Below are 25230 nucleotides of genomic sequence, written 5' to 3'. Positions count from 1 at the left end.
TGCCATGCATCAGAAGACTAATTCCCGATATTTTTGAACAAACATAAATTTAGCTGCATGATTGGCTGTTATCGCCTATGACCCGCCGTCATTGTGTGTAAAACTACATTTCCATAAAGCATGAAGGCGCAAGCGACTATGATTGGTTTCTGAAAGTCACGTGTATGAATGTAGCCAATCCAAAGGATTTGCAATCGGAAGTTGGAAGGTTTCAGGAAGCGCAATGTGCGCGGCGTGAGTGAATGTCAAAACAGTCAGATAGCCTGCCTACTGTTTCATAGAGAAGTTCTTTACAAAATCCTTTCAGTCATATACTGTAACTTACCAGCTATCTACCTTACGTTACTACAATGTTTTCAAGTAGTTTACTACGCAATGTTATTCCTTTTTCCTCTGAATGGGTATTTAGCTGCGTCAAATTCAGGTCCAGACAATATTGCCAGAAGCAATTCAAAAAGCTAACGATACGAGATGCTCTTTCCAATAAAGCGTTGGGCTCTAACGTCAGAATACAGGTAGGACTTAATTTATTGGTTCCTTTGCCGAGCCTGATAAAAAGCATGAGGAAGAGAGTAAAATGGTTGATTTAACGTTACCCCATTGCTAGGGTTGGGTCCGTTCTGTCAGATCACAGAAAGAACATCTCTTTCTCCACGTGAATGATGGCTCCTCTCTTCAAGCTCTCCAAGTAGTGGCCAGCAACGACCTGAATGACAGGTGATGCCAGTCTCCAACATGGCTGCTGCTCTGGTGCCATTGATTATGTATCATGTAGTTGAGTAGCCTAGTTAGGCTAATATCAATTAAGTAGAATGTTAAAATCATACAGTGGCTTCTCTGGTGTTGTATTGTGGAGTGATGTGATGTGCAAAAACTATATGCTTGACCCCAAGTGATCTGACGTTTGGAAGTGCCATCGATGTCACAGGATGCCTGGAGAAAAGTCCAAGCAAAAAGCAGAATGTAGAGCTCCATGCAAAACAAATTAAAGTGACTGGAAAATGTGATCCCATAGTGAGTCTTTTTTTGTGTCTCTTTTCTCTAATAGACCAATTTTACTGTCTGTCATCTATAATATGTCAAAACCTATGCATCCACAGATTTGACTATGTGCTCTTTTCACAGAAATTCCCCTTTAAGATCAAGGAACGCCATCCTATGGAATACATCCGACAGTATCCTCATCTACGTTGTCGAACAAATACCTTTAGTGCCTTGCTAAGGATCCGCAGTGAAGCCACCTCTGCTATTCAGTCATATTTCAAGGTATTGCCCCATTCTCTGTGTCTGCCATCATAGTTGCTAGTATACAGTGAGTTGGCTGAATGTACTAAAAAGAGACCGTTTGTTTTTTGAATTTCAGGACATAGGGTTCATACAGATTCACACACCAGTCATTACGTCCAATGATTGTGAAGGCGCAGGGGAGTTGTTCCAGTTGGAGGTGTGTCCTCTTTCACAGGGCTTAAGTATAAAACCTCAGACAGAGGCTTCCGTGTTTGAATAATTTTGATAAAGCTGCTGTCCTGCATAGGTTCAAATAACTTACCAGTATTTAAAGTTTGCATCAAAAACGACTTTCTTCTATAAGCCTTTGATCAATGGCTCCAGAGTTCAGTAATACTTTACATTCTTTGCATAGTTCATCCTTTTTGGAAATTGGGAAAACATGTTTCTTTGATATATACCAATATAATGCACACCTTTGAAGGGTTCACATGTCATTTTCATAATCTGATTCTGGCTGGATCTGTTATGGGGGTGGGGGCGGGGTACAGCGTCTATACCACCTTGGGTCCAGGGTCCAGGTCCTTACGTACGGAGGACTCAGGTTCGAGTCTGACCCGGGTCATTTCCTGATCCCACCCCATCTCTTTCTCCTACTTGCTTCCTCTCACTCTTCACTGTCCTCTATCAATAAAAGGCTAAAAGCCCCCCAAAAATATTTTTTCAAAAAGAAAGAAATTGAGGCCTAGTGTCAAGTAAAAAATGTACACTAATGTGGTGTAGACACTGTGTGTTTTTGTCAGTCATGTACAACTTGGTAACTCACACTACACTTTTCAGAGGGTCATAATTGCTGTGCTCACACTGGACATTCGACAGCTCACACTGCAAGACAAGAAATCTGACATGCCAGAAATCCAACCTGATCGAACCAAAGCTGGGAACTTCTATTCAGGTGTTGTGAACCTGCTCAAACAGCACGAGTGGAAATTCGGCCCGATTCTAAAGTTTGTCAGGTCTAAATCGGGGCTTAAATTGGGCCAGACCCATGCAGTGTCTGATGGGCTTAACAAGGCTAGGCAAGTCATTTTGTGATTGTTCCCACCAATAAGTAGCCCAGTTTTGATCTTGACTGTCTCCAGATGTTATATATTGATATACGCCTGGCTACACAACACTAACATCATGCATAATCTCTTACTAACATCTATGTACATTGACTTAGGTTAACGGTTCATTCATTATGTTCGCAACAAAACAGGTTTAACCCCCCACCCCCTTGTGTTGTGCCAGCCTTTAGAAATGTATCCATGTGATATTGGATTTAGTATTGATAGTGTCACCTTTAGTAACCTTTCTGTTTAATCTTCAGTCTGCAGGTAGTGGTAAAACGCAAGATGAGAGGAGCCAACACTTCTTCTCGGTCCCCACCTACCTGACCGTCTCAGGCCAGCTTCACCTGGAGGTCATGTCAGGGTGAGTAGTTCTGATTGCTCTGTGTCAGAGTGAGTCAGCTCTCTCAAAGTAGTCTTCATCAGGTTCACCTTATGTTCACCAAAGTAGGTTCACCTCAAGTCTTCATCAGGTTTGACAGGCTACTATCCGGCACATTTCAGTGTGCTCATTAGGGTCCAGAACTTTCCTATAGATCTTCAATTGTTATGGATATAGAATATAATGAAGTTGAAGATTGTGTGACTGCGAAGCATTTAGTAAACAAACAAATTAAACCAGTCTGATGGCTCAGAGAGAAGACCTGGTGTGCGTGCATGCATGCGTGCGTGTGTGTACGTGCATGTCTAAGTTTATTTATATCTGACGAAACCCTCTAGTGATCTCAACAACTCTTGTTCTTGGAATGTTGGCATACACTCTTATTAGCTCATAACTTCCAGGAGAGTTTAAATCATGAATAAGCAAAAGCCTGCGCCTGTGTTGTTAGTGCAGCATTCAGCCAGCTCCCTCACAGATGCTGTGATGAGGAAATTTGTGCAAGGGAGCAATGATCATGAACTTAAACTTGAATTAAGGTCATGAACTTGACTGAGTGCAACAACAGACATTCAAATGTGACAAGCCATTGTTGTCATCCAGTGCTGAGGTAAGAACAAGTTGTGTCTTGTGCACTGGCTAGACTTGTAAAAAAGACACTTGACACAACATGAGCTGTTGAAGTAATCTACACGACGGCCTCTCTGAAGGGAATGTTTCGCTGTCACAGGGCCTTTCCAGCAGTGTACACCTTCGGGCCGACGTTCAGGGCCGAGAATTCCCAGAGCAGGCGCCACTTGGCCGAGTTCTACATGGTGGAGGCCGAGATCTCATTCACGGAGTCCCTGGAGGATGTGATGGCAGTAAGACTCAGATTTACTATGACACTGTGATAGAGTAGTCAACCCCAGTCAGCTTCACTGGGAGGATAACGCATGGCAAAAGGGGTCAGTGGAATGTGTATGTCATAAGGATAAAAGATTGTTTTGGTTTCTTACAGCAAAGCATATATCATGGAATATAATGATTAAATGTTGTCATAGGTAGCAACTGCTAGTCCATATCGCTTTGGATAAAAGTGCTAAATACTAGTCACTTTACTTTATATAACACTTTTCTTTATACGTTATATATTCATTATAGAGTTACTGGATGTGTGTTGTTCATGTTGAGATTTGAGTCTTTGAATAAAAGGATCAAGGATAGGTCATACCAGATGTCCTCTTGATCAGGTAATGGAGAGTCTCTTCAAAGCCAGCACTGAGCATGTCCTGACCCACTGTGCAGAAGATGTAGAATTATTTCACAAGTTTGTGGCATCTGGACACAGGGTAAGGAAATAACTTGTATAATGCAATAATTATTTAAATCGTAATGCAATTGCACCACTTCATGTATAGTATTGTAGTACTGTATAGCACTTGCACTCGTGGGGAACTGAACCCAGTAACCCCAACGTTACCAGTGTCATCTGCTTCCACCTGAACTGAAAGACTCAAAGGGTTCACTTGTATCTTAATATGCTTGATTTGGTTGTGGTGAGCTGTAAATGGCATGTGTTCAAAGTGTCTCTCCTGCTCAGGGGCAAGTGGATGTCATGCTGAGTCGAAAATTTAATGTGTAAGTATGTACCTGCAGAGCTACCTCAGAGCACGTTCTCCACAAAAGCTTAATCTATCCCACCCCTGTCATTATAATATTATGTGTCGTTTTACCCTTAGGATTTCCTACACAGAGGCCATAGACATTCTAAACCGCAGTTCCCAGACATTCACTTTCCCCGCTGAGGTGAGTGGTGTGGATAGTTAGGCTCCTTTATTTCAAAGGGGCTTTTTGGGTACTGCCTTTTAATGTCTCACTCTTGTTTTTTTTTCTCCTCTTGGGCAAAAGAGGAATTTGAAGTCAATGATTATGGCTGTCTGTCTCCATTTCTCAGTGGGGTTGTGACCTGCAGACAGAACATGAGAAGTACCTGGTGAAACATTGTGGCAACATCCCCGTCTTTGTCACTGATTATCCCTATGATCTGAAGCCGTTCTACGCCAGAGACAACCAGGATCACCCACGACACACAGTGAGGCTCCTGTTACACTAATACGTTCAATCTCTCTTTGTCTTTTACAAATCCTGCGCTAACACAGAGTGTACCAAGTCTCATGTTCAGATTTGATCATTTTGGATATGGGCTTATCAAAGATGAAAGCTTTTCAAGGATGATCATTTTAGGAGTCTTTCCAAGAGTTATTCCAGGAACAGCAGTCGTGATATTTTTAACGGTCCAATAAGCAACTCAAATGGCCATTAAATAGGTAGTGTTGAACACTCAAGGTCAAAAGACAATAATGACAAAAACTAATCAGGCTCAGTTAGTCATGCTCAAGCACTTGTATTCATTACTTAAATAGTTTCCCCATGTGATTAGTGGTAATGGCGGTCGTAGCAGCTAACATGCAAGAGTCAGAGATCAGAAGCGGTCAGCATAGATGACCAGTGCATATCAACTATAGGTAGTGATATTCTAGGTAGAGAAATGGATCCAGGGAACCTGGTAGATTTGAAGGAAAATATGAGTAGTGGTCAGCAGAAGTCCGTAGTGGTTGTGCTGTGTCTCCCAGGCTGCGGCGGTGGACCTGCTGGTGCCAGGAGTCGGGGAGCTGTGTGGAGGATCGCTGAGAGAGGAGAGACTGGACCTCCTCCAGAACCGCCTCGCTCAGTAAGGGAATGTTATGGTGAACTCTCAGCCAACACTGTTGTGTTGTGAACACACCAAGGCACTTTCCTATCAACGGTGTTGTGTAAATGGAAAGAAACTTAGACTTGAACTTGAACTCCAACCTCAACACCGTTAGAGAAATCCTACAGAGAAACAAACTCTGTCTCTCTGAGCAGCCAGTGTTTCCTGTTTTTTTTTTCTATTATAGTTTTATATTATATTATATTTTTCAAAGTTATGACAGATCAAGGAAAAATGTAAACATAACACCTTCAGCCCACAGTTATGTCTTATACAGCCCGTGTAACCTTTAAATAATAGCAGCAATTTTCTAAATGTGCTTGAGTTTCAGGATATCAGCAAAGCAAAATGAATCTGTTGTGTTTCACTCCTTTGTGTATATTTTCACAGGGCAGGGTTGGAGGAGGAATATGAATGGTAAGAACATGATGGTTGTAAATCTGTTGACATCTGTTATTACTGCTAAAGTAATGCTCTGTGGTTAGGTTCTCTCTCTTACTTCCTCAGAATAAAAATAGCTCCCTAAAGAATATTTTAAAAGGCAAGACATTTGAGCTCAACATTAGACTCCACGATCATACAAATTATGTCTTACAAATATATGTATTTCTTAATTCCATAGTGAGTGCCATATTTAAAAAGGAAGACCAACAATTTATCAGAGTAAATCTCAGATGGCCAAATAATTTGCATCCCTGCGGTCTTAAACAGTAGTAGCAGTTTTCTAAGTTCCTTAATGACTCGCTGTATGCTTCACCAAGCGAAAAAAATCAAATCTGCAGTTACAGTAATACACAAGAAGTCCTTCCCACCCTTCCTGTCTTGTAGGAGGAGTACCTCGACATATTTTCTCACTGTCCTGATCAGACCCTGACATTCTTGTCCTCAATACTAAATTGTCCAGTCCTCAGATTATTACATGTTCTACTCTCCAGAATGTATTGACGTAATAGACAATATCCGATACAATGTAAATAGTGTCTATCCTCACTCCCCGAAGGACTTTGCCTACAATTGGTCTATAAGGACTTGACACTTTGAGATACTGACCATGATTCAGCCACTAGCATACTACAGTCATTTAAGCTACTTTGTACCACAAACATTGATACTTTGTTTGATATTTTCGGAAGTGAGATATTTTTGTTTTCTTGACCATGCTCTCGTTTGAAGCTGTGATTTTAGCCACAATTATATTTCTCCGTTTGAAAACAAAACAAACAAACAAAAAAACATTATCAGTTATCATGTTAAGACAAGAGTGGTAATTCCAATGGCACTTCAGTGGATTTTTGCCCCTAAGTCTGATTCTAACTGGTCTTTCTGCTATAGGTATCTCCAGCTGAGACAGTTTGGCTCTGTCCCTCACGGTGGCTTTGGGATGGGGTTTGAGAGATACCTTCAATGCATATTGGGAGTGGACAATATCAAAGATGTGATCCCATTTGCCAGGTTTTCACACTCATGCCTTTTATAATGTTCATAAAACGTAACTGTCTGATATGTACCTGATGACTGCCATGTTCAGTGGTCTAAATTATAATGAATACATTGTATATATTAAATCTTGTTTTCAACAGAGATGACTTGATGTTGGGGGTCGTGGTTTCCTCATTATACATTTGGCATGGAATCATACGTATATTTTGGATTACATTCTGAGACACTTTATCTGTTGACATGGAGTGGGACTCATCGCATTCGAGCATTTCCACTTACTATCCACTAGGTGGCACTGGTTGATCTGTAACTCCTAGACACTTTCTCACGCAATTTTTAACGCATGAGCACACAAGAGTGCAAGGAGGTTACATTGAACATCATGTAAGTTAAACCGCCGTTTATTTATTAGTGGTTGGATCAGAAAGCCCACGCCACATGCTTTCTGAATGAGAAATTAGTTGTAAAACCAGTGTACAGTGTATATGCTGTAGACAGTGTATATGTAGACATTATACTTTATTATGATGTGGTTGGACTGCTCACGCCCCTTCACACTTCGTGTTCTTTCGAATACTATGATGCTTATACATAAGTGTACACATTTAATGAAGAAGTAAGTATAGCTAAGAACGGATATAGTGAGTCGCTTATAGTCCTAAGTTTCTTTTACGCATCCCCTTTTCTCATTAAAGTAAGACAATACACAATTGTGTGTCCACCTTAAACGCTTTTCATTGTTACTGTGTCAAGCTCACCCCGTTGCTGCTCATCTCTACACAGTCCGTCCCTTCAATTCAGTGGGCGTGGTGTGAATTGGAAAACAAACAGCAGACACCCTGCATTACTTCCTACATCTCCGCACTTCCCTGGCGGTCGCCGCTCGTTGGCTCTAAGTTAACCGTTTCTTAGTTATTTGCTCTACGTGCGAGGACAGGGAACAGAGTTCCTGTTTGTGGACTTCAAGAGCACTCGGGACATTGAGGGGCCAATGGCACTTACCTCAGTCTGTCCGGCACAGCTTTTGCATTAGGACACTGAATGGAGCGACAGACTGCACCAAAGTGCGCTCGACTCCGATACTGCATGTATTGTGCGTACACGCACTAAATGGGACGGAGGATCTAGTGGGATACGACCGCGCAGCTGTGAATACTGTGTCCGGAATCCGGTGGAACAGTTGCGACCATGAGTGGCGGCGAAATTATTTGCCAAGGATGGCTCAGAAAGTCACCACCAGAGAAGAAACTGCGGAGATATGTAAGAAGTTATCTTGTTCATATATGTAATCCTTGGTTATTCATTACGTGCCGAGATTTATGTGTAAGGCAATTACTTTTATTTAGTGTTAGGCTAAGTGTTCGATTTAAAAATTTAATTAAGCTATTACAGTACTGTACAGTGTGTACAGGCTATGACAAGATTTGCGTCTTGTATGCCTCCTAAGGGCAAAAAAACGAACTCAATGTGATGTAGCAGGTGCGCCCTATAACGTCTCATCATCTGCATCATTCTCTCGCTCGCTCGCTCACTGTATCCATCTTTATGTTTCAACCATGTATAAACCCAAAAACATTATTGTGTTTGTTTAGCCTCTGATAAATTATTAATAATATTTGATAATCTGGATTTAATTGTTACGAAGCTGTGCGCACAATGGGGTTTAACTACACCGTGGTGCCTCCGTCTGTCTCGCAATTCTGTTCAGGACAGCTGTCGGTACAACTGTTACTGTCCACCTAAATAGTATGTTCAACACTTCTTTTCCACCTCCCCCATTTCAGAGTATCTCAGATGCTAAGCAAGCTGACAGCAAGCTTCACGCCTACAAGTGCTAGGCAATTGCCATGTTCGCGTCGTAGTGTTTTGCATGCCCCGGGTAACACTAACTGTGCGCCAACTTCTCTGGAGACCATCCCTCCTTCCGGTTTACCCAATGTCAGATAATGGAATTTTATGAAGAGCTAAAGGAAGGCGGCGAGAAGGGCTCGCATAAATACAGCTGGGCCATGTTTATCTCCAGGCTTGCATTACAGGCCTCCTCCATCCACCAGGCCGACTTTGCCATGATGTCAGCTCTGGTTTTGCGGGTATGGGATGGGGGGGGGGGGGGTCATATCTCAATGTCTTCACATAAGCACATGTTCGAGGTCCTCCTCAGTTGTCCTTCACTTGGGTGACTGTACACTGAAACCACTTCCGCCCCCTCATTCTTTTTTTTTTTAGAGAAAAAAAGGGGGGGGGGACACACAGAGGGCAGATGTACCCAGTGCCAGATATCCCACCAAGAACAATTGTTCTCTGATCATCAAAAAGGAGGGAAACAGCATACAAAAAGGAAATAAATAGTCATAGATATGAACATGAATGTCTCTGGATCTAAACCAGTATTACCAACATTGAATGTGATGACAAATGTGATGTTGAACAAGGAGGACCTCTTTCAAGAGGAAGGCAACCCAGTCCTCCTGTCCTTACCCAGTAAAAAACAAACAGACAAGCTAGCAAGCCACGCAGCCAGCAGATAGCTACAGATTTAGCAAACGCCGCGGCGGATAATGAACTGGGAACCCTGACGAAAGGCTGGATTGTTGAAGGGAAGGACTAATCATCCAATCTTAAAATTCCTTCCACTTAAAACCCTGTAGCTGGCTGGGGTCACACAATGGAGGCCATTTAGATCCGCGGGATTGCTGTCATCTGACATCCCTGACATTCTAATGTAGGGAGATATTTTAAGCAGTTGCAGGCCCAAGCATCTAAACACCAAGGTGTCTGTTTGTCTGGGAGGAGGCAGCTGCCATCACTGCATGGTCTGATGTACATAGCGGATCCCCTCCCTGTGTTTCTGTGTGCAGTGTGAAAGTGCATAACTGTGCATTCTGTGATGCTGTGTGTTTACTTGACATTATTCTAAGGGAGAACACTCGTGGCAATGTCCACTGACGAGACCATGTTGGATTCCTTGGGTGTAGTCAAAACTTTAATAGTAGGTGGCCCCTGTTTCACTATCAAACTCAACCATTTGATTTGGAAACGTCTTTGTTTTTCAGATCTCAGCAGTTTGGCAACATTAGGATTCTCTATAATAACATAGTATTATAATTAACACCATAATCTACTGATGAACTGAATCAATGAATATGTGTCTCTGCGTGTGTGTTGTGTGTTTTTTACTATCTGTGACATACAGTGCTATATCTTACAATTTTACAATCTTACATTGTCTTTGAAAAATGGAGGGTATCTCTCAAACATGGTCTCTGTCATGCAAACTGTATGCAAATCCTCTGGCAAGAGTAGTTTCCCGACTATGGGATAGATAACAACTACAATATGTCACTGCACAAAGTGCAGTATTTTATGTGATTGTGTGTGCTCAATAACTGTGTTTTGTGTGTGTGTGTGTAAAGTCAGATAAGAAAAAAGAAAGTAAGCGAGAAAGAAAAAAGTCTTTCTTAACGGCTGTCATCCATGAGAGTGCCGGACGTGACAGCCGTGGGCTGACTCTGCTTTAACCCCTGAATGAAAACAGGAACTGCTGTTTTCATTGGGATGTGCATTTTCGTTCATCTGGGCTTGTGGAACAAGTACCCCCCCACCCCACCCAACCCCCCTTCTGCGTGGCTTGTTTGGAGTTTGATTATGGCTTTGGGCACCAGGGCAACGGATTGGGGGTGGACGCTGAAGCGGGAGGGGGTAGGGGTGGTGGTGAGGTGGTGTTTCTCTGCCTGCTTGTGTTGAACATTGGCCAGCATTATCAGGGAGAAGCCTGAAAACAACTGAGTAATCCAGAGCACGTTTGTCTGCCTGATAGTGAATCTGAAGTCTGAGACCGTCTGTGCCTTTCTTTTTTTCCATCTCTCTGTCTATCTTTTTTTTCTCTCCTTTCTTTCTCAATGTGTACTTCCTTTCCTCTGTCTGTCTTTCCTAACGTCTGTCTTTGCCTTTTTCTGTTTTTTTCTTTCTGTCGCTCTTTATCACACACACCCAGACGCATGCACTCAGACACCTCAACCACCTCCCCACTGTCTTGAGGTTGCCTCTCTCTCTCGCTCGCTCTCTCTCTCTCTCTCTCTCTCTCTCCTCTCTCCTCTGTCTCTCCTCTCTATGGGTCTTCAGGGGAGCAGACAGACATAACATTCTCCAGACTGTTTGTTTGTTTCAGCAGGCCTTTTGGACCAGCATGTACTCAAACAGACCGATGATCTCACCTACTTAGTCTGAGAGAAACACATGGATAGATACATCCACAGATAGGCGGAAAAATAGGTATGTAGAAAAAAAACATGGGGGTGGGGGGCAGAGGAAGAGACAAAATGATGAGTCAGTTTAAATTCTATTTGTGTGTGTGAGAGAGAGAAAGAGAGAGGGAGAGAAGGGGGGCTGTGTTTGTGTGATTTGAAAATGGTGGGATGGACCAGAATTAGCTGCAAGTATTCCGTCCGGCTGCTGCATCACTGTCATCAGGTCTTTTGAGTTTGGGCAAAGGGGCCGCATAAGTCTGTCATACATCTCTAGCGACTGCAATAAAAGTGAAGGACGGAAGGAAGTCTGTGTGTGTGTGTGTGTGTGTGGGGGGGGGGTTAGTTAGGCTCGAGGAGGGGAGAAGGACGGCCCAGGCATTTCCCACAACAAGATCCCCACTCTACTTCCCTTTCCGCTCTCAGCCCCTGGTTTCCGCTTCGGTCTCATTCATTGAGAAAAGCCTGTTGTCCACTGTCTGACTTTGGGACATTTGGGCTGATTCCTGTTGTGAGCTACAGCAGTGATCCCTACAGTTGAACACTGCCTGCAGAGAGATCGTGACGGTTGGTTTGTTACAACTCTCTTGCCTAGTGCCTACTACTCATGGTGTTTGACTCATTTTGCCCAACATGCCAGTTGGCATAATCCAATGCCACATTCCAGACTGATCATATCGACTAGGTGATGGCTGCCTGTCTGACACCCACATTCATTGTCCTTTCTCCTTCTCCCTCTCCTTCTCTCGCTCTCTCTCTTTCTTTCTCTCTCTCTCTCTGCCACTCTCGCTCTGTTTTGCTCTGGGTGTGGTTGAATGTTTGGTACTGCTGGTGTGCCTGATCGGCAGTGTGTTTGTCCAGCCCTGGCCAGCAGGCATTGGCGGGTTGTGGCAGCAGCGATGGACGTAGAGTTGGTGGCCTGCGTCCCGTCAGCGGCAGGTTGCTGTGTTGTTTTGCAGAGGGGCTTTTCCCTTGGAGGTCAGCAATGGGACCCCTCCCAGTTCCTGCTTTCACAGACCCCCTAACCCCCCCCACCACCACCCACCTCTCAGCCAACAAGCACATGTTCACACAGAGACCTCTTGAGTGCTCCACTTTATCTGAAATGCTTAATATTCTCACTATATATAAAAAAACAAGCTGCCTTGTTGATGTCTCAGTAACATGTGACCATGCAGGTTAACCATTTGCGTCACACACACACACAAACACATAAGCCACAGTGGACTCTAGTAGTACAAGAATGTCAAATATTTCACATCATGAAAACAGTTGTTTGTTTGTTTTTCTTGCGTCCATACTTGTATACGCATGAATGGATACCACAAATATCTGACCTTACTTTGCCAAGTGAGATATCATATATTGCCCATGAATGGCGAATTCAGTGTGTGTTATGTGGACATTTGGGGAGAAAATGTAAGCATTATTGTCTAAAAAACATCTGTGTGTGTGTGTGAGTGCGCGTGCGTGTGTGTGTGACTGTTTGTACTTCTGTCAAAACCTAATTATTTGGGCAGTAGCATTTTCCAGACTTCCTGAGGATGGCACCTACAGGAAACAATGTGACACGGGTCCCGTGATAGGAAAATGAGAGAAATGTGCCATGGTTGCTCTAAAAAAGTATTTTTATCCCTTTTTGCACTGTTTGTTTTTTATGTCTGTGCCAACAAGGGGAGAATGTTTCTTTTTTCCCGCCGAGGAAATTAGATCTCATTGATTATGTTCTCGTGATGTGTCCAATGTTTGCTCTTTAAAAAGAGAACAATTCTTATCATCAAATTCTCATTAAGAGAATAACATTGAACATTAGGATTGTGTCTGTCCAAGATAGCCCTGAGACTGACTCCTGGCTGTGCTATTTTCTCCTGCCCTCTCACTCTTACTTCTTCTTATTGCTAGTATTGGTCTCGCTGTGCAAGACTAAGTTTGGGCCATAAACAAAGATCTTTAGCTACATTTTTGTAGATCATTTCATCATTACACAGGCATTGTATGCATGTGCTCTAATAAACTTTATTTATATTTATAAAAACTAAGTTTTTTTCCCTTTACATAGAACATACAATCAATTAGTTAAGGTAACACTATGTAGGTTTTAAGGGATGTTTTTGTAGGTTGCGAGTTTTTACAACACTCAAATTCAATTTTATGGTACATGGTCATGTGAAATAGAAATAAACTCTCCTTTCTTTTCCAACAGGCTCTCAAGCTATTCACTGTGCAGTTTTGTGTTCTGATATGGACATCCTACAAAAGTAAAAAGGACTTTTATAGCATGGGCTACAAAATGATATTCTAATTACTCTGAGGAAAGAAATACAGTATTTAGTTAGAATTTCTCCCTATTCTTAACTTGTAGTTCAGGGTCATGAAGGCCTTTGACAGCTGTGCTCAGTCTGAATTTGAGATATTCATTTGTTTATTCATTCATTCCCTGAACTCAGAAGATGACATGCTGTATGACACATAAATAGCTGAGAGGTATTTTTAGCTATCAATGTAATAAATGGGAATAGATAGGCGCATCCTGCTCTTGCAGATTCCCCACACTTTGTGTTGTATTATCTTAATCCATATCTCCATTTTTATAGGCCTTGCCCACATTGGGGGCTAATTTACTGCTGTGAGACTCTAATTTACTGCTTAAGCATGTGTCTCCAGTCTCCCCCCTCTCCAAATTCACTAAGTATGCCAGCCCATTAGAGGCAGTTCCGCTAAACTGTTCCATAAAAAGAACACAAATTGCATTGCATTCACGGCCACTAGGCTCAAGAATAGATGGCATTTGTTTCTTTTTTGGGCAGTTATTTCTGCCTCCATCATGCCATAGATCGAAGAAGGTGAATTTAATTTGTGATTTATTTGGAATAGCCGGCTGGACAGCAGGCGAGTCTGGGGGCAACTGAGGTTCTGGCGTGAGGGTTTATTGAGAGGGTCACAGTACGGATTCAGAAGGTCAGATGACGACCTCAGATGCCCCACAGTCACCACAGAAACCACAGAAAGACAGTGCACAAGGCACCGCACTGCTAAGATGGTAGATTCTTCATGGGACATTTGAGTAAAATAAAAGACAATGTTTATCTCACAAATGTTTTGTAATGAAGTGCTCAGCTTACATATAAAACCGCCACATTGGCTCAGTGAGTAGTGCAATGATATTTATTAGATAACTGCAGTAGCGAAACTTTGTCTGTCCATGGCATTTCCAGCCCTTTGGATGACGATACTGGACTTCCCATTACTTTACAAGATTGAGGGGGCGACCATGGTAACCCCCAAATGGAATTACTTAATCCCAGTGGAGTGGGGTTCACATGTGTGACCCTATACCTCCCCACTCATTCCACACTTTATAGATTAGGGTAGTTGATGGTTTAAGGCAATTAGCCAATTGAGCCTTGGGGTGACCTCCCCCCCTCTCTTCCCCTCTCCTCTTCCTTCTTTTCTGTAGAATGTTTTTATTGCTGGTTACCATGGGGAGATTTGTGAGGGCGTGTTTTGACAGCTGAGAGTGTCCGGGGCAGGTGAAGTCATCGGCAGCAGGATGACGCAGCCTATTAAATAAGCGCTGCTGTGTTAGATCAGTATGTGTTCACCAGGGCATTGGTCTCGGGAGATAACTGGATGGCCCCATCCTCATTCTGGACACTCCACTAACACTCCTTGTTCAATGCGGTGTTGCTGAGCGGAGGGAAATCTCAGAGCCAGACGAGGGTGTGGATGTTTGGGGTAGTGGTAGTGTCGGGATCTCCCTCTATCTCCTAAGAGCTAATTAGCACGGGGCCATGTGAAATCTAACCCCCTCCCGCAAACCAGTGCCGCCTGATGACTGCAGGCTGGTGAGGGCCCAGTTGGTTTGTGTGAACCAGAGGTTGCTTGGCCGATGCGGTTGTTAGCCAGAGACATGACTCAAGTGCACACATGAAAGAACAATGGAACCATGGCACTTTGAATGACCTGGCTGTTGGATGGTACACTGTGGCCACCTTCATGAATGCACATCACAAATGGCTTTTTCTGTCATCTGATGGCTTATGCATGTTGAGAAGCGGTTAGTTTTTCGTCATAAACCTCCCTTGGAAAGAACCATATCTGTGTGGTCCAGTCATAATCGCTACTTGACTAGCCACCAGAGTTGCATGGAAATCCATCATTCAGGCTACCTGAAAAGCTATTAATTGAAACCCTTGCTGATATCAAGGTTTACCGCATATCTCTGTTCATGTCTCTTGCCTCTGAAGAAATGTCCTTGAGTGAAAGCGGGAACGAAATGGCTGGCAAGCATCTGTTTATTCTTAGAAGCTCTCGAGATGCTTTGATAAGCGACCTTTTCACAGCGTGTGTTATGGACGTCATTTAGTGTCAAATCATATCCCATGGGAAGATGAATCTCGCAGTGTTGTCGGCTGCCATGGCATGCAAATCGCAGCCACCGAGTTACTTAACCTCAGAGAGAGAGAGAGAGAGAGAGAGAAATGTGCATAAAAACCAATAGCTCATGCACCATTAGGTCTCTCAATCCACACCAGCTTTGTGTACAACTCTGTGTGTGCGTGTTTTTGCCATGCATTAAAAGGTAGCATTTACATCAGTGAGTAATGGCAAGAATCAGGAGTGATGAAAAGCTTGTTTTTTACATCAGAGCATCGCCATCTGTGGAAGATGTCACCCAGTGATTGATGTCACTGCACTCGGACCAAAATGCCACTAATCTGTGTCTCGTTAGAGCAAGATGAATAGCTCTTAAAAGGAGAGCAAATTTGGGTCGGGTAAAAAGAAAAGCGGCACTAAAACAAGGACAGTTCCATCTGATGCCAATAATTGAATCCACTCTTGATTTTGCGTTACATTTCTCGATAGAAGTGGAGATGTAAACCTCTGTCACCATTGATATGAGATTTACCATCAATTATGGATATTTTCTACAGGCTGCAGCCGCGTTACTTATGCAGCTTGGCCTCTGGGAATACGACGTGATTAATGGCACTAGAAGGGTCCGCATCATTCGAGTCAACTGGAATCAAAACTGTGATAGTGACATTGATAGCATCTTTCCTCTGTGTGGTGGAGTCTCGACTCCACCATGTTTCCATATTGCAGTCAAAGACTAAAACGTTATTCACAACTTCACAAGTGGGTGGTGTGAGTATGATTTGCGAGGGGGCATGTCTCATGCGTTCAGATGGCAGAATATGATATCAGAGATGTCACAGAAAAAGGGGAAGTACAGCACAGTATGGGGATCATAGTGTGGTGTAAGGGTTACATTTTCATGTATTCACTTAGCTACACTTTTATCCAAAGTGACTTACATATGTATTATTTTACAAGGGCCATTGTCTCTGAAGAAACTCAGGGTTAAGTGCCTTGCTCAAGGGCACAACGGTGGAAGCCGGGAATTGAACACACAACTTTTCTGACTACTGCACTCTACCTCAGCTCCTTAACCACTACACTAACACAGCCTTGGGACTTATGACTGTGCTGACAGAGACATTATAGTTAGGACACTCAAGATACTGTTGCTGTTTTTCTTTCCGGTCCAATGTTGTTGGCTGTTTTTGTGTGTATTACGTTCCATACCGGCATCTGCAAATGAAATGCTAATAAACAAAAAGCTGTGACAGATTGGAAATAGAGCATGCTGGGTAAAACGATGTAATAAGAATGGACGACTGTATTCAGTGAGATATTAGGGATGAGCTTATTCTCCAGTGAGACCTCTCCCTCAGGTCTGTAATTAGGTTGAAGTCATGCCTTGTCCACTGTTCTATTGTGGCTGCTGTAGTGCCTGGGGGGAAGGGAACACCTGCTCCTGTGGTACAGTACACTACAGTGACGTGACGTGTTACTGCGGAAAGGGGCACCTGCTATGGGAGGGTCCAGTCTGACGCTGATGCTGCAGCAGCAGGGCTGGACTCTCAGTGTGGAGTTTCCCTGGCTGTAAATAAAAACAGACCGACTTCTGCAAGCCGGTCGCCAAGGCGATGGGCACCACAACCCCCACCCACCCTCCCTGGACCACGCTCTTCACCACCTCACCTCCATCTGCCCCCAGTGCAACTCCTCACCCCACCCTGACCCTGTCTGAAGTCCCACTATATCTCTGACACTATGCACTATGTTACCCCAGTTACCCCAGTTCTCTCTCCCTGGAAGGGGATTGATGTGCATTCCCTCGACCACACTGCTCACCTCCATACGCCTCCAATGCAGTTACAACACCCCCCCCACCCACACACACACATACACACACACACACACACACACACACACACACACACACACACACACACACACACACTCTCCATACACACAGACCAACAAACACACTCCTCACCCTCTTGCTGCTTGAAGCCCCACATTATCTCCAACCCTATGTGCTAGGTAGCTACCTTCTCAATAAACCCTGGTCTCTTTCCCCAGGAGGAGAGAGGTGAGGTGTGTAGGTCGGCAGTGCCTCTCTCTTTCCCAGTCCTCTCCTCATGAGGGAGGCGAGTTCTACTAAGCTCTGGTTCCGTGCGTGGCAGGCATGCGAGAGCAGATGGTGGAGACGGGAGGAAATGATATGAAGAGTTGTGATTAACGATAATGCTCCACACATGCACACACACGCGTTAGTCAAAGCGTCAGGGCGGCCCCAGCTTGTGAATGAGAGACCATTCACTGATGGATTTGGGGGGAGTGGGTGAAGGGGGTCTGGTTTACGAAAGCCTGCTGGGATTCATTTTTCTCTTCAAAAAATGGATTTGATTGCATCCTCTTGTTGAGGTGTTTCGTAAAGGCTGGGTGGTTGTAAATGAGGGTAGTGCAAAGTCCTTATAAAGTATATTGTGTGTGTGTGTATGTGTGTTCCTTCTCTCCTCCCTGCATTTGAAAAGCAAATTGATCTGATGGAGGCAGCAGCTTTCAAAACAGCAGCTCCCTTCCCCTCTCCCAGGCATGCAGATTTCCGAATGGAGCCCTGATCAGCTTAATTGGCTCCCACATGTTTTAATCTGCTTCTCTTTCTCCTCCCTAAGCCCATCCAGAGGAGCAATCATGCTCATTCTGTTTTAACGGGCTCAAATTGGCACCAGGCAGGCAGACACAGCGGGGCAAACCACTGCATTATTTCTCTTCATAGTATTCCTGTATGTACTGAGTAATAGCGTGCTATGGCTATATGGTTATGCTTTATGTTCCTTTGGTGAGAAGTTCCTTTTCTGTGTGGTTTTGGAAGTGTAGATTGATGGGGTTTTGTGTGTGTCTGTGTGTTTGTGAGTCTGTGGGTCTCAGTATGTATATCTCTGCACGGCAATTCTTTATGTAAAAAGTGTGTGTGTGTGTGTGTGTGTGTGTGTGTGTGTGTGTGTGTGTGTGTGTGTGTGTGTGTGTGTGTGTGTGTGTGTGTGTGTGTGTGTGTGTGTGTGTGTGTGTGTGTGTGTGTGTGTGTGTGTGTGTGTGTGTGTGACAGACAGACAGACAGAGAGGGATAGCTACACGTGTTGGGGGCTTCCCAGCTGGCTTGCTCTCAACAGAAACCTCCCCTCTGTTTTGACTGTTAGGAAACCGGAGTGCGTTAATGCAAGTTGCAGTCGTTGGCCTCTGATGCATCTGTCCGACATCACCTCCTGTGGTTTTAATGTGGCCGGCCTAGCGACTCTGCTTAACGTCGTTTCATGTTTATTTCCTCGGGCCGCACGGGACCACTGCCATGACCAAACCCCAGGGCCCATCTGGATCCTCTCAGGGCCACACGGGAAGAGTGAACAGGACAGGGATGTGTCACGTGACGTGACCGATGCGGCTTTTTGAGAATTATGGTACTAGACGACGCAGAAAAGGGGAGCCTTCCGAAAACATGCAGAGCTTTGTGATGTGAGGCCACATGGCCCTGAGTGAGATCTGGAACCATGTTTTTGAACATGTGAATTCAGACACAAGGACTGGCCAGAATTTTTGCCTAGATCTGTTGCCAGGTTTGCTCTCTATCTCTCTATCAACCTTTCTCTCCCCCCTTTTTTTCCTCTCTCTCTCTCTTTCAGGCACTCACACACACACGTACACACACACACCCACATGGCCATAAATACAGAGCATTAGCCGTGTGTCCTGTATAAACTGTGCTCTCTGTGAGAGTTGGCACACTCTGTGAATGTCGGTGTGTGGTTTATTTAAGCTTATACCATGAAGTAAACCCATGTCACCTATGTAAACAACAGAGACATGACAACTGCCCTGGATGCAGGACTGCCTGGAGCCTCTTCACTCCAAGGCTCATTCAGCCCTCGTCTCTCTCTCTCTCTCTCTCTCTCTCTCTCTCTCTCTCTCTCTCTCTCTCTCTCTCTCTCTCTCTCTCTCTCTCTCTCTCTCTCTCTCTCTCTCTCTCTCTGTTTGTGTGTGGGGTGTATTTGTGTGCACATCAGGTATGATTCATAATAAACTATGCGTACATCATCGCCCATTTAAGTGCACATCAGGCATCAAGTATGATTCATAATAAATCATACATACATCATCACCCATTCAAGTGAGTCATAAATGGAAATTCCAGATTGATTGAGAAGTTCGGAATGCTTTTTTGGAAACTTTCTCTTCATGTAAAGTTATTTAAAAATAACATTTTGTTTGTTTCCATTTTTGGAAGAGAATTTAAGAAGTACATTTGAATGGCTAAAGGTGTAAACCTATGCTTCACTGTTGACATTAATTAAACCACTGAGAATGAAAAGAGTTTTATGCCTATCAACAGGTTTGACTGTTTGGATTGCTCATGGATGCATAAAAAACACATATTATTTTCTCAAGGATCAAAGTGATTAAAAAAGTTGTTGCAAGGGCTTGTTGCCACGGTTACAGTTATTGGGCAGGTGCTGGTACAGTGTGATAGCACAGCTGCCAGACGTCGTGTTTGACTACCGGTATAGTTTCTGTTGGGGTTAGGTGCTTTTTCTGAAAAGGTATGCTTCTACACGCATGGTCTATTTATAGCGCTGGTGACTGTTGTGGAAATGTGTGGGGACCCCGAAGGCATCTTGGTACATCATTTGCCTAATTTGCTTACAGCTACAGCTGCAGTGTTTGATTAAAGGGCCGTTCACATCAAGAACGATAACTATAAAATAAATACTTTTCTCGTTAATATGAATGATGACGTAGGATAAACTATAACGATAACAACATGTAGAACAATATCGTTGGGGATTACTTTCAGAGCCATTTTGAGAACAATAAAAAGTGAACAGTCAATCAGAACCCATCATCTCATTCATTACCACAAAGAGAGACTTATCGTTGGTCAGTGTGGACGCTTTTATTGTTATGGTTCTAGTTATCGTTCTAGTTATCGTTCCTGGTGTGAATGGCCCTTAAGTGTGGAGAGTGTGAGCTCTGTGGGTGATGCTAAACAACAGAGACAACAAAGAAAAGTCAAAACTACCTCAGTGTTTGAGCAGCTGCTAGGTTACTAGGTTACTCTCTATCTCTCTCTGTCTCTCCTGCTCTCTCTCCCTCTCTCTCTCTCTCTCTCTCTCTCACTCTGTCAGACACATACACACACACATACCACATACAAAGTATTGTAAGACTGTTCTACAGACCTATAAACTCTGCTCTATCCTTGAGCCTCAGAGCGTTGTGTGTGTGAGACATTGCCGGTTTATTTAAGCTTACCCTGAAGTAAACCCATGTCACCTATGTAAACAATAGAGACATGACACCTGCCCTGGATGGACTACTGCCTGGAGCCTCCTTACTCCCCACAGGGGTGAGACTAAACATGGTGGGCCCCCGGAGTAAAGGTCACCTGCCCTCTCCAACCGACACTTTACCTGGATCTACAATCCGGGGATCTGAGTCTTTGAGTGATCTTACCAGATGCTCTTGTCCAAACGGAAAATTCATACAACACACATTTTTGCACAAATGTCACCTCTGAGGATCACAGTGTATGAAGGATGAAGTGGACAGACATCTCAAGAGTCCATTTAAGTGCACATCAGGCATCAGGTATGATTCATAATAAACAGAATTTGTTTTATGCCCCTTTTACAGAGACTGGGCCACAGACTACATTTTCTCAAACCATTTGGACTGATAACTGGTGGAATCTGAGGAGATGTTGTCTCAGCTACCGTTTCTCATTATAGTGTTTTGTGATGCTCAGAGTAGCCGCCTGAACGGTCGACTCTGGTATGACGCATGAAATAGCGTCTCCTCCCCCTTTGTTCCAGGAACGTAGCCTATGCTGTCATGCGACCCGCTATTGATTAGCACTGGATATGCTCCACGGCTGTCGCGCCTGCTGAGCTTGTTCAAAGGTCCCGCTTTGTCTCCCCCAGCAAAATCTCCTCTTCGTTTACAGGAAAGCGTTCTGCGTTTCCTCCACTTTCCCTGACAGAGTTAATCATAAACCATCTATGTTATAATCTTTGGGTTTCTGAGAGCTACAGTGAAGAAAATAATATAAATGTTGAATGTGAGAGCCTTGTTAATGAGTTGTTCTAACAGATATGTAAGGAGAAATTATTCAATGAAGGATGGAATTGTGCTGAGACTGTTAATAGAGAAAAGCTACTTAGACCATAACAAAAACATGTAAATTACAAGTCGGCATGGTGTGCTGCATGTTTATCATAAAACAAAAACAAAAATAGTGTCTACTTTCATGTGGCTATCATTGTTCAGATGAGAAGGATAATAAGTAGTGTCTGTGGTATAGGATCAGTCAACTCCCATCTTGTGTTCTCACCTCACAAAGATTACAAGAGGCAGTGTCAGAGAAATCTGCACCTAAACATTGTAACCCAAAACCCTGTGAGCTTTGGTTTAGATGTACAACCCCTGTGCGTATCTGGCTCTTCTATTCACTAGGCAGTATCTGATTCATTTAACTCATGCTAATCAGTGCTACTTAATTAATGACCCTTAGCGTATGCTGTTATTAGTCATGCTGGTCTGTGCTGCTGAGCTGTGCTTTGCTAGGTTGCACTATGCTGCTCTGCTGTGTGGTATCATACAGTGCTGGCTGTTTTTTTAGTCTTTGTGATGCCTGTGCTTTAGCCTGTGATGCCGGCCCCTGGCGCTGCCTGAGCTCTTGCTCTTGCCAGGCGGCGGCAGCGGAAGTTTGCCCCCGTGACCTAGTTCAGCGCAGCTGCCGGCCCAGGGCCGCCCTGCCCGGCCATTGCTGGAGTCAGACAGGCCTGCTTAACAACAAAACAGCCCCTCTTCAGTGGAGGGAAGGGGGAGCAGACAGCAGCAATGAAGTGTCATCGACCGGCCAGTTACGACCCCACCCAACCTTCTTCCCTCCCTCCTCACACACACACACACACACACACACACACACAACGCTCAGAACCTAGCCAACCACCGAGAGGATGGGGAAAAGTACACAATCAGAAGGATGGCTGCTGGGTAAAGCCTCTTCCATGTACATGGCCAGGGATGTTTGTTCAGCTGTGTGCATGTGTGTGTGCGTGCGTGTGTGTGTGTGTGTGTGTGCGTGTGTGTGTGTGTGTGTGTGTGTGTGTGCGTGTGTGCGTGTGTGCGTGTGTGCGCGTGTGCGTGTGTGCGCGTGCGCGTGCGTGCATGTGTGTGTGTTCATTCATATGTACACATGTGTATGTGTGCGTGTTTGTATGTGAGTGTGGGTGAATACAAGTGTGTATTCGAGAGCAGGTACAATAGCTTAAGGGAGGGGACTGATCCTCTGACCCTACAGCATCCACCCTCCGGCACTGCAACAACTGAGCACCTCCTTCTCTCTCCCTGAGAGAAAGAGAGAGAGAGAGCGCAGACCCGAGCGCCCTGTTGACACTGCTGCCTGTCGGAGGCTGACGAGTCTGACCTTTACCTGGGTGCCCGTGCCTGTTTGGTTAGCCTGTTTGCCCGGGCGCATGTGAAAACATGTTGACTGATGACTATCTGCCCGCACTGTTGACAGAAGGGACACGAGCGGTACTATCGTAGTGTGGCTTATCGCGGACCCAGCGCGCAATCTGTGTAATTGGTCTCAGATGGACAGAGGCAAATCAGTATCTTCTCCACTCTCTCTTTTTCTGGGCGATGTGTCTGTCACGTAACTCCGCTGAAGTGAGATGAAGTTGAAGGTGCCCTTGAAGCTATATCAAGTACTCACAGCACAAATATGCTTCCAGCTCAGTGATGTGAATGGCTTCCTAGTAATAACTAATTGGAACTAATCTATTTTGCTATCATTTTCACTTATTGACTTCTATCCAGTTTACCGTATGTTATGTAGTAAGTTAAACATAAACGTCACCCATTTATGATATGATTGCAACAGTTGTTTCTTGCCAGAGTTGTAGCTTTGGATTGATTTTGGATGTTGTCACGTGCTTGTTGAAAAGGAGCTTTGCATTCAGAACTTCCTTTCGGACTCTGCTTGATGGCCTTGTAGTCGCCTTCTGTTTGTTCCCCAGCATTATTGTTTGGCCTCTCCAAAAATAGGAGACAGCGTGTCCAGTTATAATAAAAGGCACAAAAGAGACTGGCTGAAAGAGGAACAAACGTCTATTATTAGATCACCCACGGCAAAAACAATATTTGTCTCCTTTGTCATCCGCCGTCCTGCCTCCTCAACGTCTCAAGTCCTAAATAGCCAGGATCATTGTTTAAGCTTGTATTTAGTTTCATTGTTGATTCATCGTCATAACTAGATAAAAATAAAAGTCTCACTTTGACCTCCTTGTTGGTTCATTGCTGAACAGCTGTTTATGGATGCTCGTTTGCGTTTCACCCTTTGCTGTTGTATACCTTTGTTTTTAAAAGCTGATCTTTTGCAGGGTTTTTTTTGTCTGTGAAACACATATCATAGAATGCTGTAAAAAAACATCCTGTCGAATGCTGGCACTGGTGAAGAGTATTTTGTTGTGTCATAGGCTTTCTTTCTCACCTGCCCACATGCATGTAAAATACTGAGTGGCCCCACCCAATGGGGAAACCCTAATAGAGAGGAGTTGTTGAGTTGGTACTCTACCTTTGTATGTGCACATGGCAGTGGTTGGAGAGAGCTGTTACTCAGAGCTAGTTATGAACACGCTCTACTGAGTGGAGAGAGAAGGTGGAGGGAAGGTCCTTGCCTCCCTGGTCAGTGATCTCATTAATCTCATTAGTGGTGATGGGGCTTTCGCAGGCGAGTCTGCCATTCTCCTCCTGGACGTAAGTGAGTTCTCCTCATCCCCGATGACCACTCTCCCATTGCAATTCCTCCAATTGCATTTTACACAGCTTCTGTTGCACCTTTGACAATGGCTACATAAGCAGTGCTATATTCATTGCAGCATTACAGTACATCTCTATGGGATGCATGTGCTCCAGCTAAGGTCATTTGGTTTCTTTCTATGTGAAGAATCGTGGCCATGTAAAATGCTTTGATCATTCCCACATGATATGCAGGGTAGGCTACATCATAGGTACATCTTAAGATTTGCAAGTTAAGTGGTTAAACACACCAAATTGGTGTAATTATTTAATTAAATTCAACGGAAGAATTTATTAAATCATGCTGAATAGCACTTGCACTGGTGTGTCTGTGTGTGTGTGTGTGGGGGGGGGGGGGGGGGGCTGATATTTCAGAGGCCATAGCAAATGATGAGCCCTAAAAGCAGTGCACCGAGTAAGAGGGAAGGAAAGGTTATACAATCCCATCTCAGCCCGGGTAATGGACCAACACAGCTTGGCCAGACTCTGCCCTAGGGAATGGGAGAGAGAGAGAGAGAAGGGAGGGGGAGGAGAAAAGAGAGATGAGAGTAACTGAAAGTGAGATGCTCTATTGTACCTCTTTTGAAGAATCACACACCAACAAGCCAAAAATGGGTTCACCACAAAATAAGGCTGGCTCTATTTCATTTGTGCCTTTTTATGGAGACTCTCAGACCGATGCTGATCACAGTGTCGGCCATTAGTTATTCACTTAGTCCAGCGTAGCAATATAAAACTTTAATAGCTTGGAAAAACACAAAAAGGGCAAATTCACATTTTCATACACCTGCTATATACGGTCTTACTGATATTTGTAATGTTACTGACATTTGTCATGTTGAATACTTTATGAATAAACCAAGATGACTGCTGTACAACCTG

General features: G+C 44.0%; 2 protein-coding genes across 3 annotated transcripts in view; both read left to right on the top strand.

Moving 5' to 3' along the window:
* The first annotated feature begins 234 nt into the window (after positions 1–234).
* On the top strand, positions 235–7033 carry nars2 (asparaginyl-tRNA synthetase 2, mitochondrial). Its single transcript, XM_076282272.1, has 14 exons — positions 235–515; positions 608–717; positions 894–1014; positions 1126–1266; positions 1364–1444; positions 2600–2703; positions 3449–3581; positions 3951–4049; positions 4301–4338; positions 4440–4506; positions 4655–4792; positions 5334–5431; positions 5843–5869; positions 6785–7033. Exons 1-14 carry the CDS (start codon positions 351–353, stop codon positions 6927–6929), a joined length of 1467 nt encoding a protein of 488 aa, XP_076138387.1. The 5' UTR covers positions 235–350; the 3' UTR covers positions 6930–7033.
* Positions 7034–7434: 401 nt separating this feature from the next.
* The window catches only part of gab2 (GRB2-associated binding protein 2), a 51126-nt gene continuing 33330 nt past the window's right edge, over positions 7435–25230 (top strand). For both annotated transcript variants that reach the window (XM_076282271.1, XM_076282269.1), the window contains exon 1: positions 7435–8152. In XM_076282271.1, the coding sequence (XP_076138386.1) occupies positions 8081–8152 (72 nt within the window). In that variant the 5' untranslated portion in view covers positions 7435–8080. The remainder of the gene's footprint in view (positions 8153–25230) is intronic.

The sequence above is a fragment of the Alosa pseudoharengus genome, unplaced genomic scaffold, assembly GCF_046254945.1.
Source record: "Alosa pseudoharengus isolate Yale_2024_CS ecotype anadromous, Long Island Sound unplaced genomic scaffold, YU_APseudo_1.1 YU_APseudo_1.1_scf_13, whole genome shotgun sequence".
In the NCBI taxonomy this organism is placed as follows: Eukaryota; Metazoa; Chordata; class Actinopteri; order Clupeiformes; family Clupeidae; genus Alosa; species Alosa pseudoharengus.
This window is presented reverse-complemented; position numbering and strand designations above follow the sequence as displayed.